This window comes from Trachinotus anak, unplaced genomic scaffold (genome assembly GCF_046630095.1).
Source record: "Trachinotus anak isolate AG129_WGS33_773 ecotype Australia unplaced genomic scaffold, CSIRO_AGI_Tana_v1 ptg000011l, whole genome shotgun sequence".
Lineage (NCBI taxonomy): Eukaryota > Metazoa > Chordata > Actinopteri > Carangiformes > Carangidae > Trachinotus > Trachinotus anak.
Window position 1 is genome coordinate 6,999,246 of NW_027273862.1, and position 20,249 is coordinate 7,019,494.

At 43.3% G+C, this 20,249-nt stretch overlaps 1 protein-coding gene across 2 annotated transcripts in view; it reads left to right on the forward strand.

Annotated features, from left to right (window-relative positions):
* nkd1 (NKD inhibitor of WNT signaling pathway 1) overlaps window positions 1–19,207 on the forward strand; it is a 32,609-nt gene extending 13,402 nt beyond the window's left edge. Inside the window, exons 4-10 of one of the 2 annotated variants that reach the window (XM_071489164.1) lie at window positions 5,861–5,918; window positions 9,998–10,101; window positions 10,277–10,372; window positions 12,328–12,475; window positions 13,404–13,485; window positions 13,960–14,087; window positions 14,709–19,207. In XM_071489164.1, the coding sequence (XP_071345265.1) occupies window positions 5,861–5,918; window positions 9,998–10,101; window positions 10,277–10,372; window positions 12,328–12,475; window positions 13,404–13,485; window positions 13,960–14,087; window positions 14,709–15,241 (1,149 nt within the window). In that variant the 3' untranslated portion in view covers window positions 15,242–19,207. The remainder of the gene's footprint in view (window positions 1–5,860; window positions 5,919–9,997; window positions 10,102–10,276; window positions 10,373–12,327; window positions 12,476–13,403; window positions 13,486–13,959; window positions 14,088–14,708) is intronic. The other variant, XM_071489165.1, reaches the window with a different exon arrangement.
* The last annotated feature ends 1,042 nt before the right edge of the window (window positions 19,208–20,249 follow it).

The window sequence follows — 20,249 nt, forward strand, 5'->3', positions numbered from 1 at the left end:
TCACCCTTGTCTCTGTCACCCTTCCTGTCTCGCCTTGCACTTGGCTAAACGGCCTTTCATGTGTGTCGCACCCCGCTTCATGTTGGCACCACTGCTCCAAACGTCGCAGTCCTGAAGGTGTTTTCTTGCGCTGTGTGGAGAATGAAGCAGGAGGCACCCAGCCGCAGTCCTAATGAGATTTTTCCTGGGTTTTGATGGAGTGCCAGTGGCACTGCCATTGCTCTAGAGGCCTGCCTCCACTGAGCCCTGGCGCATGATCAGGGGGAGCTGTCGTCGGCCGCATAAATTGTCAGCCTATGTGGTGGGTCGTGGAGGCAGACAGCACTGAGACCAAGAGGCCTTGTGGGACTTTCCCACAATCACATACGAGTACACATTACTTGCACTTTAATGTGCCCTTTTGCTTTCAAACGGACTCAGAAAGAAATGGCCCAGTGGGTCCATGTCTGCAGTGCCAGAGTAAGGGATGACGCTAGTGGCAACTTTCTGTCTTAACTCACCAAATCGCTTCTGTGCCAGCATCTCTCAATGTCTTACTGCACAATATGGACCCTATAAAGCATAATTCAGTGGCAGAAGCTTTTTTTCAATACTTTTAACCCTATATCTGGTGCAGGCCAGTTGAGCACATTGCAGTTTCTCAGACTACACCCTGCTCTTAATTACTTAGGATGTACTCAATTGATGATTTCTTCATTGCTTTTCATGCTGATCAATGTTAGTAGCTGAGGGGTCAGTTGGGTCATTTAACACCATCTCACCACTTTGAAGCAAATGCAATGATTTAAACTGCTGACAAGGTGGAAATGTTTAACTCTTGGAGGTTTGCTACCTTTTCGGAGCTGACTTGTGAGCCAGGACGAAAATGGCCAGCGTTAACAGCAATGTGGCATTTTCATTTAATTTCCTTAAGCCTGTGGCATCAGAATAACTTTATGGACGTAAAGGCTGTGGTGCTCACATCTACACTGCATGTAATGAGGTACAGCCTCAGTGTTAAAATTCAGTTAGAATAGGTTGACTGTTTTTCATTTATTATCACATGTCCACAGACTTTATCAATATGCAGACACATAGGACCATACAGTATGTATGACAACACCAAGCTAGAAAGATATTTCTGTAAGCTGTGTTAATTACATTGTTAAATGATTTAAATTTAACAGCTATCCAAACATGTACTGTTCAGTGCTTTGTTGACGTGACTAGTTTACTCCAGTGTGTTTTGAAAGTAAGTGGAAATCATAGAAATCGTTGTAATTATTCTTGAATTATATTTCTTTGGGTCCACCATAATTAAGCGTAACTATGTCAATTATTATTTTATTATAGTTAACAGGAATTGGTTAGAGGACTGGTGTTGAATGAGCTGACGTTTTCATTAATAAGGAAAACATACTGAGGAGTGTAGAGTGGTTGCCATTCTTAAACAAATAACTTGATATAGTGTTAGTTCAGTAAATATTATCGTTCTTAAATATGCTAATCTGTCTTTGGCATCTTCAAATCCATATTCATAAAGTGTGCCATTGATGAGGTTTGCAAAATAATTCAAATCGCCAACCCAAACAAGCCTTCAGGCTGGCTAGTTATGTATATGGGATGTTGTAATGGGGCAGGCACACTGTGTTCTGTGTTAGAGTCTAGTAATAAATCACTTTCAGTAAAGGGGCTTGAATGACTTTAAAACACACAGGGGCCATACAATCTGTTGTCCTAAAGGCCCTGAAGAAGCTCTGAAGGACATGGCTGCTGTTAAAAGCAGAGTGCTTTATGCTTTCGTTTCCACAGAACATTTAACATCATGTCTGGAAAATTGTTATAGCTGGTCCCAAGTGCAGCAGAAAGATGCTTGTTTGTGCCCTGAAGCCAGCACCTCTAACCAGGTCCTGCAGAGACGGGGGGAAGTGAGACCTTCGCCGTAGCTTTCATAAGCATACAGAGACAAGCAGGAGCAAAACATCCGAACACTATAACACCCAATGTCATGGTCCTCAGAAAAGGGATCCAAGAGCAGGACTCAGAATCTCAGAGCAAGACTCAAGAGGCACATGTTAAAGTCTTGGTGCAGAACAAAACAATGATACCAAAGTCCAAGCAGGCAAACAAAGGGTTGGGCTGAGGCAAGGCCCAAAACACAATCAGGATCAAAACAGGAAGGCAAGCTAAGGCACGTGACGCAGAGAGCAGGTGGAAATGGACTGGTATATTTACTAGGGGGAATGGGGAACAGGTAAGCAGGTGAGTGAGGAGGAGGAGCAGGTCAGGTGACTCTACTGGCGGGAAAGACAGGTGGGAATGACAGGGTCAGAAATGACAGCAGATTTAAAACATGAATGCACAAACAACTGCACTGAATGAACGAGCAGACAGAAAGTTAAAACCATGACACCCAGTGTACAGCAGAGCTAATCAGCACTGCTTCTGAATTGTGCAGCGGTGAGTTTATAAAGCCAATGCCGATATTTGCTTTATGGAAGTTTGCCACAGACATCTTCATCGTTTGCACTGAAACTGAGCCACTGGGGGTGGGGTAGCTCTCGCACAGTGACCTTTGATCCTTGAGTTAATAAGGGTCACACAAGAGAAGCCCATTATTGGCTCATTGCTGGACCAAATGAGATTGATGGCTCTTTTACCGTGTAACATACACATGGCTGGTCATTGTGCATGCATACATGTGTGCTAGAAACTAATGAGACCCAGTTCTCTCATTGATAGCCTTGACCATTCAGATTCACTAACTGTTTGTAAATGTTGCATCAGTTGAGCTCGTCTGTACTCATTAGTTGAGACATCACTTTAGAGAGGGATGACCAGCATCACAGTTTGGGGCAAAATCCCCTTTGAGCCCATGAATTTCAAGTCAGACTAGAAGGAGGGAGTTCCAGTCTTTTTCCTCTGTGGTGTAACAAACTGGACTGTGGTGCTGTCCTGTCTAAAAGCAGCATTAACATGCAGTTATTACGACTGCGACATCAAATTTCTGCTCTGCTCTACAAAAGGTATTGAGTCTTTTTAATAGCCTTCCAATTTGGCAACACCATTCTATGCTGCCTTCAGTTTCGTAGCTTTTTTTCTTTTAAATAAATTTTGTCTCTTTTCTTTGGCAGTGTTTTGTTTATGAATAATGTCAAGATATGACTCATAGACAAAGGAGGTCAGGCCAGGAGGTATCAGGCAGACGGAGGATCTGGAACAGGACCTGGTGTTGTCTGTTACAGCAGCAAATAATGTGAATAGTGTAACCAGAACCGTTGCTTCTGCCTTCAAAACCTCCCTTTTCTGGAATTGGGCAAGAAATTTGCCTCATTGTTTCCCTGACCAATTGGCTGGTGGGAAAGCAGGAAACTCAGAAGCAAACATCTTATTTTTAGAACTCCTACATGTTATTTTTCTGCCCAGGACAATCTGATTGATCACTGCCAAAGCCTGAAACTTGAGAGCTGCGCTTGAAAGTGCTTGTGTCATCAGGTCAGTCAGTCACTCTGAAGGACCTCCGTACAGGCTCTGGAGGATGTCCACAAAGGAGGGTTGTTTACTGAAAACCAAAAAAATAAAACAAATATTCCCAGTTATTTTATGAAACAGATCAAGATTGAATATCTGACATCATTATATGGTTTCTTAACCAGGAGAACTGTTTTTCTTTATTTTCAACAACATGTCACAGGGAAAAGAAAAATGCACTAAGAAATTATTAGAATTGTGGGTTTTCTGCTTCAATTTGAAAATTCTGTTTTTCTTTTTCTACTTCCTTGTATATCTATTTCTGTTTAGTGGTTCATGAGAGGAGTTTGTGTCTGTGTGTGTGTGTATGTGTGTGTGTGTGTGTGTGTGTGTGTGTGAGAGAGAGAAAGAGAGAGAGCGAGAGAGAGAGAGAGTGTGTGTGTAAGGTAAAAAAAAAAACCAAAAAAAAAACATGGCATTTTTTTTAACACTGACCAGAGCAAATCCCAGAGTAACCCCAGCATACTAATAATACAGCTCCCATCCATCACCACAGACAACAACCAATTAGCACATTCCTCTTCCCCCTTTTTTCTCATGTTCTTGGCTAACCCCTCAATAATTTTGGATCATCCATCAAAAAACTGAAATGCTCTCAAGATTGTGGAGTGATTTTATTTTTCTGTGGGGTATTATTGAAACAGAGCCCAGTGTTAATGTTACCACAGTCTAATTTACACTTACCCAGTGATATGGCTCATAGCTATGACCTATCTGCGTGGGTCAACACACATCAACCAACTCTCCTTTGTGGACATCCTCCAGATCAGGGTGGAACACAAGTTGGAGAAAGTGAGTGTGTATATTGACAGAGGGAGGGAAGTCATAATTAAATTTATAGTAAATATGAAGTATTTTCATCACGATGCAGAATTCTGAAAAATACCACAAACCCTACAAATGCAACAACTGCAGAAGTAGCCAGCTTTTTTAACACAAAATTGGATGCAATCATATATCATATATAAGCTGTGGTCTGAAATCCATTTGAAGTATTAAAGTTCATTGTTGACCTTGTTCAAAAACATTTGGTGAAGTAAAAGACTTTTGTTTACATCAGTTGTCAGTTCAAGCATGGTTCATAGCCCTATATTTATTTCTTGCATTCTGTTGTAACCCGTACATGATCCTGCAGTTATCATAGAAACAACTGGCGACCCTTTCATCATACCCAAGCCGAGCAGCATCAGACCTGCATTAAAACCAGCTTAGGAGCAGGCTCATGAAAGCTGGGCCGTAACGGGTGTTGACCTGCCCACACCAACAACAAACGCATGTTTATCCCTGCTTTGGGCAATCAGTCATACAGCCAGTCAGCCAGTCAGCCAGTCAGTCCTGTGGTTTGCTGTATTCTCTTCCCGAGGCCACCTACAACGCCGCAGCCTGGCCGGCACTAGCCTGAGGAGGGTAGGATCACACCATCTGACCTTCTACCTCTCTGGATTACACAGAAATCCCCTCTCATGCTGTCAAACAAACACACCCACCCACACACACACACACACACACACACACACACATTTATGAACATACTAGCAGGTATATATGAGCTATTTTATGAGGTTAATTATTAATTATTAAGGTTAATCATCACCTATAATAAGTCAGCTGTTAATATGTTTTTTCTCAGCATGGTCTTTGTTTGTCTCATTTTTTAATGCCTGGCTGAACTGTTTATGTGCAGTGGGAAACTTCAAAATAAAGCCAGGGGTGGGTCATTTTATGTGTGTGTATGTGTGTATGAACGTGTGTACGTATATGCGTTTGTCAGCCCGTGAGTAATGGTTTTTTGGCCAGATGACTGTAATGCAACATGGATACCTGAGCCACACTTTTCCACAGTGAAGTTGGGGGATCACATGTCCCTCCAGTCTCTGTGGTATGCACTAACAGATAGAGCTGCCAGGAGAGGGGGCCCCGGGTGAAAGCTGCCCGGGACAAAACAAGCCTCTGAACGTATCGCTGCAACGATAGCCCGCTACCGAAATAGCCCTACTACCAGCCGTCTTTCTCATGATTCCCTGCAGGGCCGGCGGTGGTGATTTAGATACTTCTTTCATAGTCTCAGTTCCGACTGCCAGTCTTATGCCCAGTTCATTTGAGTCCTGCAATTACAAGCCTCTTAAACTTTCCGCTGCTGTTTAAGCTCAGCACGCAGCTGTCAAACTTTGTTCATATATAGATGTATAAACGCTATAATTTCGATTGGGGCCTGCCGCTCTGTGCTGGAAAGCTGTGCTGTGGATTTGCACCGTTAAAGATGTTTGTTTTACGTGACAAAAATATTATACTTCCCAACTACACGACTTGAAACAGTGATATATGTGTCTTTTTCTCTTTCTCCCTCCAGGACTCTATGGATGAAGCATGTGCTGATGGGATTGGTGATGAACACTACCGCTTAGAAGGTAGGCCCCCTGCTCTTCATCATCATCATCATCACCAAAGGTTACAGCAGCTCATGTGGTCCCTGTTTAATTTGACTGAAAACCTGCAAAAATACTGTTTGCAGCATACTATCGCCTTTTTTCCCCACTGCTCCACACCCACTCGCTAAGCTTCAACAATGTGCTGATGAAGTCCCCTTTACCTTCCCTCCCGCCTCTTCACCTCCTCCGTCTCTCATCCCCCCCCCAGCGGTGCTCTGCAAAGTGCCTCCATTCCTCCATGTTTTTTCCCTGATGTGATGTGATCCTGGATTAAGAGCTCCGGGAGGAGAAAGTCTCTCCCTCCCATTTAAAGACAGGATTGGACGTGACATGCAGGCAGAAATGTAGAATTGAATGAGACCAGCCCAGAATTTGGAAGCGTGGCAGAGACTTTTATTTCAGTTCTGCTTCACAGAGTACAGAGACAATAGATAACATGGCTGATAAATGGAGCTGGAAATGATGTTTAGCCATCGGGTTGAACCAGAGTCTGGTCCGAGCTTGTCCTCCCTTGAAGACAGATGTTGCAAATTAGCGTATGTTGCTCTATTCATTCTCCGTGATTAATGAGCAAAAGCCTTGATAATTTGCTTCAATAAAAGACTCCATAGTTTATGTGTGAATATTTCAATAATTCAGACTTTAATAAAACTCTACTTATCATGTTCAAGTTACGAAGATAAACTCAGGCACTGACAGCAAGTAAGGGGTGGCCACTGTGTGAAATATGGGTGGAGAAACGTTACATACCAGAATATCTGTGGGGTAAACTGGGGTCTCAGTCAGGGAGAGTGGGACACAGTTTTGATAGTTGAATAGAGTTAAGAACAAGTTTCATACCAGCAGACTTTTTTCAAGTGTCAGAGTTTGGACTCACTTTATGAGCCAGAGGTGGATACATTCAAATTATTTTGTCTGCCTGAGAATTTGTCAAATGTTGTATTTGCACTGTGTTAATGTGCTCTCGTGAAAACTATGTTCTTTATTTACGGTTCTTCATTTTAGTTTGGAATAAATTGTCCTCATAGCAGGCCATTGTGTGCCTCCTCAGGCACAAGACCCAAATAAAGACAGCTGTGGAGGATTTATGCCATCGCCTGCATGAACTGCATCTAATGCAGCGATCAGAGTCATTGTCTAAAGATACGTGGAGTTAAATATGAATGGAAGGGAAAACAGAGAAAACAGAGATGATAGGACAATAAATGTACATGAAAGCCTTCTGTACTCTGGGTTTAAGGAAGCACTTCAGAAGAAAGTTTTCTGGGGATTTAAAAAGAACATGTTGGCAAAAATTGGAAGATTGGAGGACGGGCTCAGTGGGCAGCACAGTTGGTCACTAAGTAGCTAAATGAGATTGGAGGAATATAAAGTATGCAGGCTCAGTTACGTGTAATACAGTCACCTAGCTAAGCTGGGTGTGATTGCTCACTGTGTGTGGCAGCTTTCCCAACCTGCCAGAACTTGTGTTTGTGTGTGTATGAATGTGTGTGTGTGTGTGTGTGTGTGTGTGCGTGTGTGTGTGTAGCAGGGTTGCTGGAGCAGGCTTGGCATGGAGGGTGCCAGCCTCTGCTGCCCTCGTCTTGCCCCTCAGATGTGATGTGCAGCCAATCCCCTGGCGGCAGCTTCTCTCATAAAGAGTCGGCTTATGTCTCTGGTGGTGGTGGAGGGTGGGGTGGGGGGTTGTGGGGGGAGGGTGATAGCAGATTACTGTTACTCCTCCCGGCATTTCATTAGCTCCGAGATAAGCATCTCACCACCATATTGAGCCTGCTACGGAACAGATTTGCCCCTGCACACAATGTTCCCTTTGAGCACCTCAGATGATCAAACAGCAGGACCCCAAATGCTGCTCCTCTCCAAAAAGTTGGTGAAAGCTCCCTGGGATGATGCCTTTCATTTCTGGCATTTTCCCCTACCCAGGGATGAGACAGGTCCGCTTTGATCTGCCTTGGATCAGGAGGAAAGAAATTGGGCTGTTGTGTCTGCTCTGTTGGCGAGCAAACAAACAGTGTTTCAGATTTGACTTGGCTTAATTAATTAGTGATTCTGTTTTACAGCCTTTCTGATCCTCTTCCAAAAGGTTTGAGAATGGAACTTCAAAGTGTGGCGGGAGGAGAGAGGAGCTGTGGAGGGTGGAGAGAGAGAGGGGCGTGGTCTGTGTGGGTTTATGGGTGTGTTTGCGGCCTACAGGTCTGTGATTGGATGAGGGTGGGGGGGGGTTGATGATTCCACACAGCAAAGCAAATGACCAGAGGTGAAACGCACAGGGGCTGTGGCTGGGTAAAAGCTGTAAGACGCTTCTGAGAAAATACATGGATACATCTACAAAGATGAACCAAGGACGTGTCTAGGCGACCATTACTCATAGGGACCGACATATACACCTCTATGGTGTCATATGTTGCGTGTATCTGCGGTCTCACGTGTCAAACAAATGTTGGTTTTCAAAGCAGAGAAGGATATCCGGTAGCATTAGATCTGGGCTAACATCCAGCGCTGACACTAAAACATCCAGCCACACAATGACAGTCACGTTATTTCTGTCCACCAGTGTGGACCGCCTCACAATGCCACGCAATCCAAAAATACACCACCATTAACTGAGACCTCAGACATTACCAAAATGTATTACACAGTTATATTTTTAATCAGTAAAGGCTGCACATATTTCTTAATTGCATTTCTGTAATGTATTCTATTAGATGTTTATTTTTTGTATTGTCCACCTGTTTTGACCCCTCATGGACTCTCACCCTATCCAGGAACTTGTGCTCACTGATTCATTACAAAGCAGGGTTATGGTCTGGGAATATCTGTGCCCTCATTGATTCATGGTATTGGATATGTTGTCAGGCTCTGCACAGGTTGGTCTGGCCGTCACTTTAACTGGTAAAATGTATACGACAGATTATTGCTCCCTCTGGACTGTGTCCCTGTACTCCCCGTCTGGATGGTAATGTAATGAATGCCGTTCCATAAAATGATGAGCTCTGCTGCACAGAGCTGAGGACTCAGGGGCCTCCTATAGGCCTTTGATGTTCAGATGCTGTTTTAGTTCCACCATTTATAATCGAAAGCCACCTAATATTCTGTCATGTTTTAGGCATGTTATACCATTCAGTTTCATGTTTGACATCCCCTCTCAGTGTGAACCCACTGGGATATATACTGTCTTTATGGTGGCTAAGAGTTTAAAAACTGTTACTTTATGTGTGGCTGATGGAAGAGCTTTTGCCACTGGAGAATCAGTGGTGTCACAGTTTCAGCATTTTTCTTTGCACTAAATTGACATTTTGGACCCCAGTTCCAGTCTTGATGTTTTGATTCTACAGCACTTCTGCTCTCCCCAGTGACGCACGAATTATTTTTCTTATTTGAAATGAAACTCAATTAGAGTACTGCCTCTCAAACCTGGCACCATGAGTGTATTTTCAGTACTGGTATATGCACCTTAAAATATCTTAAACAAAACGAGTGTACATAATACATATTTTTGGATTTTGCTGAACCCTGTTATGACTTGATCCCACATTGTCACAGATCAGTTTGCTCTGATTGCTTCCTCTTAGTGTTTTAGATATGTAATAATCTTAACCAAGCTGTACTTTGATTTTCTGCTACCTTCAAAAATTAAAGCAAATACTGTAAATACACTTGTCAACTACAATTCAGCTGAATTTTGAAGTCTTCAACATTTAAAGTATTATACTATGTATGCATTTGTAATGCTAATGACACCTGTGCTGCCTTCAAATATGTTATATTCCTAATTAATATGTGAATATTAATATAAAAATGCAATTACAATGAGACAGAAACAGTGAGGAGCTTGGCTGTGCAGCCAATCAGGAGCACTTCAGTACGTAACACAACTTAATTGCGTCTGCCAAGCTCGGAAGTAGGAGCTTACGAGGAACACTTGAAGGCAACGACATATCCTCAGGTTATGACTGCACTCAACGTTTCCATCCTGAGGCTCACTCTTTTATCTTTGTGTGTGTGTGTATGTGTGTGTGTGTGTGTGTGCGTGTGTGCGTGTGTGTGTGTCCCTGCAGTGGCTTTACCCCCAGAGAAGACAGACAGCTGCTGTGTGGAGGAGAAGATGCAGGAGAGGGACAGCCAATCCCCCGCAGGGCCACAGAAACAGCTCCAGTTTGAAGTGAGTGTCAACACTGAACAGGACGTTTATTACCTCCCCTCTGGATGAAACTAGGGCAATGGCAGGACACACACACACACAAACACACACACACACACACACACACACACACACACACACACACACTCACATGCACGCTGGATGATGCTGATAGTTCGATGCTGTGCTGTTTCAGGAGTTGGAGTGCGCTGTGTCTGTGGAGGAGGATAACAGGCAGGAGTGGACCTTCACCCTCTACGACTTTGACAACAATGGCAAAGTAACCAGAGAGGTAATAACCATCTGCTCTGAAAGGCTTTTAATCTGGAGAAATGAATGAATGAACAGACAAGGGAATGAATACAAAGCAAGCAATTAAAACAAAACATCTGCCAACACCACACAGTAATTTTTGATTTCATTTCCCTGCACTCTGCATTAATACAAATGAAACAACATGAAAGAAACATTTTTGAATGAACATATTCATGAAAAAATGAACATATTTTAAGTTAATGCCACAAAAAATTTTTACCAGTCAGCAGCTTTTTTATACAAAACACCATCCCACCTTTGCCTGGAAATGAATCAGTAACTTCCTTGTTAACTTTTTCTGGTATTACCACACCCAAAAGGAAAGTGAGGAGAGAAGTTATAAACCTCCAACCCAATCTCACTCCAAATCCAGCATCGTCTGTGTGTTCCCACTCTTGTGAGGTACCTTGTGGCTTGTGTCTGCCTGGTACAGATCTGAGAGAACATCCAGAAAGGCCCGTGTTTTTTTGAGAACAACTTGAAACAGTGCAAAGAGACTGGAGCTGTCCTCTGTGTGGTTGGCTGTGCAGTTTTTTTGGCAGTGCCTGTGGCTCCACGGCTCATGAGACGGCAGGCGGCGGCTTGGAGGAGGAGAGAAGAGCTTTCTTCTCTAACTCTTTTTTTTGAACCTCTTCACGCAAAAAAAAAAAAAAAAAAAAAAACGTTACAGAAAGAATTTATTTTATGTCATTTTTTTTTTTACAGTTCATCTATATCTGAAACCAGTATGTGGAACCGGTCCCTGAAGAATTCATAATAGTCCTTTTTTGTTGTGAGCCAGAGTGGTGTCGTGAGTGAAAATCATGCTAGTGGAGTCTTTTTGTGGCACAGGCTTAATTCTCAGCACTTTTGTCAAATAAGCTCTTATTGTGAAGTTGTGTAAAGTAAAACACAGATGAGATTTGAGCTACTGTATAAGTAAGTTCATTTCACATCCACACCAGGTGAAAGGTTTATGGACAATTAGAACTGGGTTTACTATGAAAAGATCCAGCACCAACTGTGCTGGATCTTTTCATGGTAAACCTCACTGGGTTTACTATGGGAGTCCAAGAGGGAGTCATTAGCTCCATAATGGTGCACAAAACACCATACTGAAAATATAAATAATATAAACAGCCACAAGAGACAGAGTTATTTTATGTGCAAATTAAGCAGTCCAAATATGGTCAGCTACCTCACCCTGAAGTAAACGTGGTTTCCCTTTTATTTTGAAAGTATTGATGTTGGTAATTGTTTTATTTTTCCTATAATTATATCCCTCCTTTTCCTTGGCCTGAGCCAGAGCATTATAATTACCTGTAGTCACATGAAAATATCTGCATATTTGCATTTGAATGTATGCTTTTGAGTTTATGTACACATGCTCTTTTGTGCATTTATTTGAAAATCTACACACATGTTAGTGTGTCTGCAGACGTGATCTCAGTCATTTAAGAGACATTGAGGAATTAAACAGAAAAAGTCTAGAGCTCACATAGCTGTAACATGACTGATATCAGGTCTGACATCTCAGTCAGCCTCCCCTGCTACTGCAGAGACGTTTCTTTTCATGAATTTATAACTTGTCTTTACACCCTGTCTGATCGCTTCACTAGGAAAGCTGAACTGAAACAACTGACATCAGTGTGTTTCTCTGTTCGCTGTTGTCTGAGTCACTTCTTTAAATTCCTAGCTAGCATGAAATGTATGATACATGCACAAAGCTTAAGAATACTGAATTCAAACAGTGTAGTAATAAGAATAGTCTCCTACAGCATGCTCCTTTTTTCTTGATTCCTTCTGTAAAAGATTTGCCCTGAAATTCTGTCTCTGCACCAGTTTTACCAAGAATCCACAACATCTTTCTTCTACATTGTGATCAAGTGGCAAATGGAAGCTGCGTATCAAAAAGGCCAGATCAAACACATTCCCGTAACCTCTCTCCTGCAGGATATCACCAGCCTGCTCCACACCATCTACGAGGTCGTGGACGCCTCTGTCAACCACTCTCCCAGCAGCAGCAAGACGTTGCGAGTCAAGCTCTCGGTGGCTCCCGATTCCAGCCAGCGGTGGAGGAGTTGCACGCAGGGTGCGGCAGGTAAAGCTCGCATTAACACAGTGGGTGGGGGCGGCGGAGAAGAGGGGGCATTTTGGGGTCTCCCATGTGTTGCCTGCTGTCAGCTCAGCCAGAGATGTGTTTGTTGTCATGCAGAAAGGCGGCTGCTTCAGGCCTGTCAGAGCTTTGTTCCTCACAGTCTCAGAGTCGCTCCATCTCTCCCACTCAATGGGGTTCATTTTTAATGATGGGGGGAGTGACAGAGCCAAGAGAAGGCCCCCTCCCTCAGCGCCTTCAAATACTCTGAAAGAAACCTTAAGAGATGTGCCGAGTCCTTTTGATAACCACAGCCATTTTTCTTTTCTCCAAAGTTCCCTTTTTTCCCCTCTTCTCACCCTCTCTCCCTCCCCCACTTCTCAGAGCTGCCGGGAAAATATAGCTACGTTCAACTTAACTTTTCTCACTGATGACTTGGTAAACAAGTAGTCAGGGAAAAATATCTCAAAAAGTATATATTCCTGTGTGTTTGCGTCCTATTGTTTCGACTATAAATATCCATCAAGAGATTCAAACAGAGCAAGCTTTGAAAATATCGTCGCTTGCCTTCATGCTAATTTCAAACTGCATCAGATCTCGCAGCCTTAATAAACTATTTCTGAAGTCTGCAAGTTTTTTTTTATTTCATTTCACGCCTTATAAGAGGCTGGGAGTTGAAAATAGAATAAATGAAGCATTGTTGTTTTTCCTTTTCTATAGATCTTCAAAGTAAAACCCCAAAACAAAGGTTGCTTTCTTCTGAGGCTTGTGTGACTGTTGTCGTGTGTGTGTGTGTGTGTGTGTGTGTGTGTGTGTGTGTGTGTGTGTGTGTGTGTGTGTGTGTGTGTGTGTGTGTGTGTGTGTGTATGTGTGTGTGTTACTACTTTGTGTTGCTCTCTTTGATAATAGCCTCCTGTCTTTCACACATACACAGACTTGTCCCACCCCAGAGAGAAAAATGACAAGTGCACAGAAGACCCCAAGAGTGCAGACAAGAAGACTCGAGCACTGCTAAGGTAAACCCACCTCCTCTGAACACAGTTTCATTATTAAAGTTTGTGGTGTCTCCTCGATGAAGAATATGAAGTTTATTATCATCAGATTTTATTTTTTTTGACTTCACTGATTTGAACATCCACTTTTTGAGACAGAACACTAAAAATGTTCTCATAAAAAAGTGCAAAGGGCCTATGAATGTTAACACACTTGGGATCTGCAATAGTCGTCTACTCTTTAATTAGTTTAGCCCAAATTTCCCTCTACTGCACTGCGGAGGAGTTAACAGTGGAGGGGAGAGTCCGCTCTCTGTTCAGATCCTTCCAGTTGAGGTTTAGACCTGTGATTTTCCAGTCACAATCTCACTTCTCTAACAATTACTCTGCTGCTGCCTGATCATAAGGAACACTTGTTTTACTTTCTCCAAACACTACCATACTGAACCTCACTGACCCAAACTGCTACCTAATGAGAGGTGCCGCTTGTGTCCACAGGCGCCACCACAGTGACCACCACACCCAGCCGGGCTGCCAGCGCCACTGTGTGGATGAGAACCTGGAACGCAGGAACCACTACTTGGACCTGGCAGGCATCGAAAACTACACATCCCGCTTCGGAGCCGGTGAGTGGACCGTGGCCAGGGGTAAAGAGGGGGAGAGGGGAGGGAGAAACACACACCGTGGCCCTTTGAAGCTGCATCCAGGGGCCCTCATTACTGCGGCACCTGCTTGGAGCCATTAGGTGGAACTACCAGCCCACTGAGCTCCTCGCCAGTACAAACATCTGGGCTCAGGCAAGCACAATACATCAAGTGTTCAAGGCTAAAGCCCATCAACAGAACAGGCTGTTGTGAAGTGAAGTATTAGGTCTAATAAGCAGCAGCCTTGATCTGATGGTCAGTGATGACATGTGATTATTTTAATGTTGGTTCTGGTAGGAAAGCGCGAACAGAGATCTGCTCCGTGTCACAGTGTGTCAGGGGGCATGAGGCACGAGGACACAACCTGAAATGAAGCTGCCAAAATCTGATCGTGGAGCTTTTTAGTGGATCTTCATTAGTGAGCTATTGGCACAATAATTTCCACATAATGGTTTATTTTTCTTCCGTTTTTTTGCTGGGTTGTAAGTACATATGTAATGAATTTTAACATCAACCAGTCCTGTGATAGAATGGTTTATCTGCAGGTTTGTTACTGATGTTCCTTTCTTGCTGAAATTAAATGCCTTTCTGTCTGTTTCACAGCTCCTGTCACAGAGCCGGCGAAGGCAGAGCCTCAGACCCGCTCGTCCAACCAGACTCGCTCTCGCTCCCACGAACCAGAAAATGGCCACTCCCATTCCCACCACCGCCGCTTGCAAACTGTTGTGGACACTGTTGCTCCAGACAGCCTCCACCCTCCCCGGACGCGAGGCCAAGACTCAGGGAAACATGCCCTCCGTTCTCCCAAGACCCACAGCCGCACACCTCCTGCACAGATCAGTGGCAGGGTGATGAGAAGCCGAGGCGTACCTCCTCCCCCAGCCCTACCTAGCCAGACCCCCCCTCACCAGTCTACAGCCCCCTACCGCAAGCACAAGCAGCGGTCCAAGGAGAGCCAGGGCTACCGCGCCTTAGGCCCTCTGGCAGCTTCAGGACCGGTGGTGGAGAAGGAGCAGGTGAGGGACCTGCCCAGTGTGCTGCTTTATGAGGGGGGGCTGGCACAAGTGGTGCAGCGGCACGAGCATCACCACCACCACGAACACCATCACCACTACCACCACTTTTATCAGTCCTGAATTTCCACCCCGCCTGTGACAGCTCAGCACTCCTGCATCCCCACAAAACCCAACCAGGCCTGCAGGCACTGACTGCACTCAGCTTCCTCCTCAAAGACTGTGCAGGTAGCCCTCTAGTGGCTTTGTAGTGGACACAGGACACTGGGAGCAGAGGGGGGGATCATGGGAAGGGCAGTCCAGTGCTGAGATGATATTAACCAGTGTTATAAACAGTTTGGTCAGACTTGGGTATGCAGCAGGACTGAGGATCACGGCAGGGGCTTGGGAGGAGTGATGGATGGAGAGACTTAATGAACAGCTCAGAAGCTCCTCTTCCCCCACCGACTTTGTATCCCACTACCTGATGAACTGTACGGCTCCAAACCAGCACCACAACCCTTCCAGACCACTAAGCCAAAACATTTTTAAGGAACAGGAGGGATGAGAGGAAGAAAGACTGTGGTGTAAAGATGAAAATATATGAAGGAATATAGATGATAGGAGAGCAGGGCATAGCATATGTATGTGTGTGAGTGTGTTTGTGTGGAACATTGTGTGAATGTGTGGACGTAGCAAGAGTGTGTGTGTCTGCGTGTGTGTGTGTGAGTGTCACATCACTGGTGTCTGTTGAAAACCACTTGAAGTGCGCTCATGGGTGCGTGAGTATTTAAAGCTGGCTGTCAGGCAGGTTTTTGAAGATGAAAATGAAGATTCTGATCTAAGCACGCAATACCCTGTAAGCAAGTTTAATGGGAAGAAGAAGTGAAAAAAAAAGAAAAAAGAAAAAACAGATCCCAAATCCGCTGCTACCTCTAATTTTATCCTAATTGTTGTTGTAATGGTGACTTTGACTAAGCATTCAGAAGTTATTTTCAAATTACTTCAAAACTTTTTTTGAAAGAAGAGAAATTGTGTCATAATCTGCAGTACTGAAGTGTCGAAAAGCTCCTTTTATTAACTAACCTTTACTGTACATAAGGTATATATTGTTATCAATTTTATAAGCTTTATTGATAATGTGATATCTTTGTATTCACTATCTGAAGCTTTTATGTTTGTTTTCTTACACAGCCGCATTTTATAAGACCACTTGGAGCCCCATTTTCACTAGAATATGTACAACTGTGTTACTCACTCACACTCACACAATCCCACATTTCAACTTTCTCACCATGTGATTGGCTACCTGACCGTGACCCAGTAATTATGGCTGAATGACTGAAATCCCAACTCTCAACAGTGCTGTTCAGTCACGTTCAGTAGTGTTTCTAGAGCACGAAAAAGTGAGGGCACGGCTTTTGAATCAAAGTACATTACTGGAGTTTAGTTCAAGTAAGCTCAGCTGTAATGTTATGGTGTTCATGTTCATGTAGACTGTTAGTATCTGGGTTCTGCATAAAGATAAGGTAGAAATATCCAAATTATAAACATATACTATCAAGCTTGTGTTAAATTCGTAGACCCTGGCAGTGTTTTTTTATTTGATGTCCAAAGTGTCAGCAGTTGAATCACACGTCCTCAGTCCCATGATAAACTTAAAAACAAAACTAGACATGGCGTGATCTGTGAGTACACTAGTTCTGCCTCAGGCCTTTTAGTATATACTTGCATACATTTCATCCAGCCAGTCAGAGGTTGGTGTATTCATTTATCAGTGCAGAGTTTGACCTTTGTTTTACAGTAATTAATGCAGGGACATTTTTTGCTGAGCATGCATGTAATTTCACCACTGCCCTGCTTCAGAGCCGAGCAGTCACGCATATTCACACCTGGGAGTTGTCATACTCCATGGTTTTCTTTCCTTGCTTTCATGCTGGTACTTTCCCTAGCAGCTCTGTTGTCCGGGGGCCTCGGCCTGGCCCAGGGTCACATGGCTGCTCCCTCTGTTTCCTGGCATCTTCCTGTCCCCCAGCTGTCAGCAGGTCTTTCTTTGTGGTGCGGCAGGGCAAGGGCTCTTTCAGCTGTCTCATTCCTCTGGTGCTGGATAACACTGGGCCCGGCCTGCAGTCTCCACTAGACACATAACTCACCGCTGGTGCTCTTCTGCCAGCGCCTGGGACGGTCTGCTCATCCTGTCCCATGATGCTCCAAGGGCACTCCTATAAACATGCAGATGGCGATGGTGCATGCAAAACACATGCAGCATGCAGAAATGTATTTTAACTGTGCCACATCTGGTCCAACAGAGGCAGTGAAGTTGGAGATGCATGTTCTTCGGGATTATTCACTGTGTTTCCTACTGATATTCTTAGTTAGCACACATGATCTTTTGCAGCACTTTCCATTTTGATTTTAGTGGAGCCAGTCTCCTGACCTTTAGAGCATTGAAAGTTTAAGTGCCTCGCTCTAGGGTAGCCTCAAACATACAGAGGGGAGGTGATCCGAGCAAACCAGAGCCCATTACCATGAGCAGGCTTCATGCCGAAACTATCCTCTACGTTTGATTGTGTTAGTCTGTCATAAGCATGTGTGTTTTTGTGATGAGCAAGAATGCAGTGTATGCCAGCCCTGCGACGTCCTCCCACAGCTGCAGGCTGTCCTTTAGCAAGAGGCACCAGACAGACGGGTCGTCTCACGGGACCTGGCGGTGAAAACGGCGTCATTCCCCGAGGGGGATCACAGCTGCACTCCATACCTCAGCTTCTTTTCCTGGATGACAAACCCTTCCCACTGGTCCCCTCGCAACACTGTAACTCCTTTGTCAGTGCTTTCACCTCACCCAAGAACTGTGTTGATACCACTGTATGACTCTAAATATAAGCTGTGTGGAAATGGTCGTCTAGTTGTGTGAACAGACAGCAAGCAGGCGACTGCTCATCCAGCAGGGTGGTCTGATTTGACACGGTGTGTGAGGGCTTCTGAAGGAATTTGGGTGAAAGGCTCAGTCAGGTTGTAATTTTTAAACTTCTTTCACCCAGAGAGAGTTTTACTGAGGACACATAACTCCTTTTTGTTAATCCCCTGCTTCACATTCATAGAATCACCTGAAGTGACACTAGAAACTTAACAGCTGCACACTAGAAAGTACAAATGTACTTTCATACCTCTGACCACCAGGCAGAGTCACTGGAGGATCTTGGGATGCTTTGCTTTGCTCAAGGGAACCTAAACAGCATTTGTTAAGGGTTGGGAAGGCAGTTATCTTTCTGTTTTATTATACAGATTCCTTCCTTTAAAAAACATGTGTTGTCAAAACCTCACTCTGTAACCTTAGCACTGTCACTATCCCTCTTCTGTCTTGTCATACCGTGGCAATATATCTATATTTGGAGAGGAAAAAAAAGATCATGTGCAGGTGTTTTTGTTGTTTTATCAGCAGCCAAGTCGTCAGCTATGCCTCTAAATCTACCAGACATTTTTTGTATTATTTTGCTTGCCATATTATTATGTGAGAGTGGGTGTAACTTTAATATTTCAAATGATAAATGCCTCTTTTTGGAACAAAAAAAAAAGTCAAATCATGTCACACAAACTGCTCTAGATCCATCGTCCTCTGTCCTGTTGTATAGGATATTCAGCATTCAGAGCCACCTCTCCATGTTAATACATTATGTATTGCTCCACTAATCTCCGTGTATCAACATTTTTAAAAAAATCTGATGTATATAGTGGACTGCAGAAAGATTAAACTAGCATCATTTAGAAGGAAAATAAGGCTTATTTATAATTAATGACTGTCAAACTATCTCTGCCTACTGTCAGCTAGTGCTATAATACCTGCCACACCAATCTGACTCAGCAGGGAGGAATAATTCTCTGCCTCTAACACGAGCTGTTTCTTTCTCCGCACACTTTCACTTGGTATTTGTTGTAAAGGAAAATTGTTTAGCACTAGCGTTTGTTCCCTTTCTCCCTCCCTCCTAATGTTTTACATGACTTTGTTTAGTTTATATAGATTGTATTTGATTAATTGCTTTATTTATTTGATAGCAGATCTGTGCCAAGGGAAATACCCTTTTATTAAAGTATGAACCTGTTCCTTAAAAACTGACTTCTGGAGTCATTTTATTTTATTCAGATTTGCGTGGTGCATGTGTATGTATAATAAGAACATATTACTTATGGCCCTTAAAAGATACCAGTTAATGATATAAGTACACCAATTATTTAGGCAAAAACACATCATTTGTACGCAACTGCATTCAAAAACCGAAAACATCATCTACTGACATGTAGGTCTTCCATTTAGGGAAATGAATGTATTTGCTGAGAGAGATCAGGATATAGCACTTTAATTAGTGAGCTTCAAAGGTGCTGGTAGGCAGAATGTTTAATGGAGCCCTTATGTCCAGTCTTTATGCTAAGCTTAGTTAACCGGCTGCTGGTGGTAGCTTCATGTTTACCATACATACAAGAGAGTGGTTATTAATCTTTTCATTAAAATCATAGCAAGAAAACAAATAAACGAAAATATAGATCATTTCCTTTAAGGTGAAAGACAAGGAGTCAGTCACGAGATGGCCTTGACCTTCCGTCTGTGAAAAGTTGAACTGGTTTTAACTTTTGATGAACACAAATGGAATATTTTCATGATCTTTGCTTTTCAATTTATGTCGTTTATCCATCCATCTATCCATCTATCCATCCATCTGCATCTATACCCACTTATCCTATGCAGGGTCGTGGACAGATCACAAGTATTTTACAGGGCTAATGATTAAATAAGTAAATTAAAAAGAAGAAAACAAATACAAACAACACCTAAAATAAATCCCCATTTCACCTACCACTCCACACAGAAAAACCCAAAAGTCTAGCTGTGAGGTGACAGTGATATATCCACTCAGCTACTGCGTCGTTTATGGCCAATGATCCTGAAATGTGGATTTCAGGATCAAAACAAGAAAACACTGGATTTGGGTGAGTGAGGGCCCGTGCGACAACGCATTTACTGCTGCCTTGCTATACCTTTATAACACCAGACCAAATTTTCAAAGTTTCTTAAGAATTTAAATACATTTTTATTCTTAATCTCCAAGAAGGGAGAAGGACTGATACGGGTGGGTCTAAGGAAATGTGTGTGTGTGTG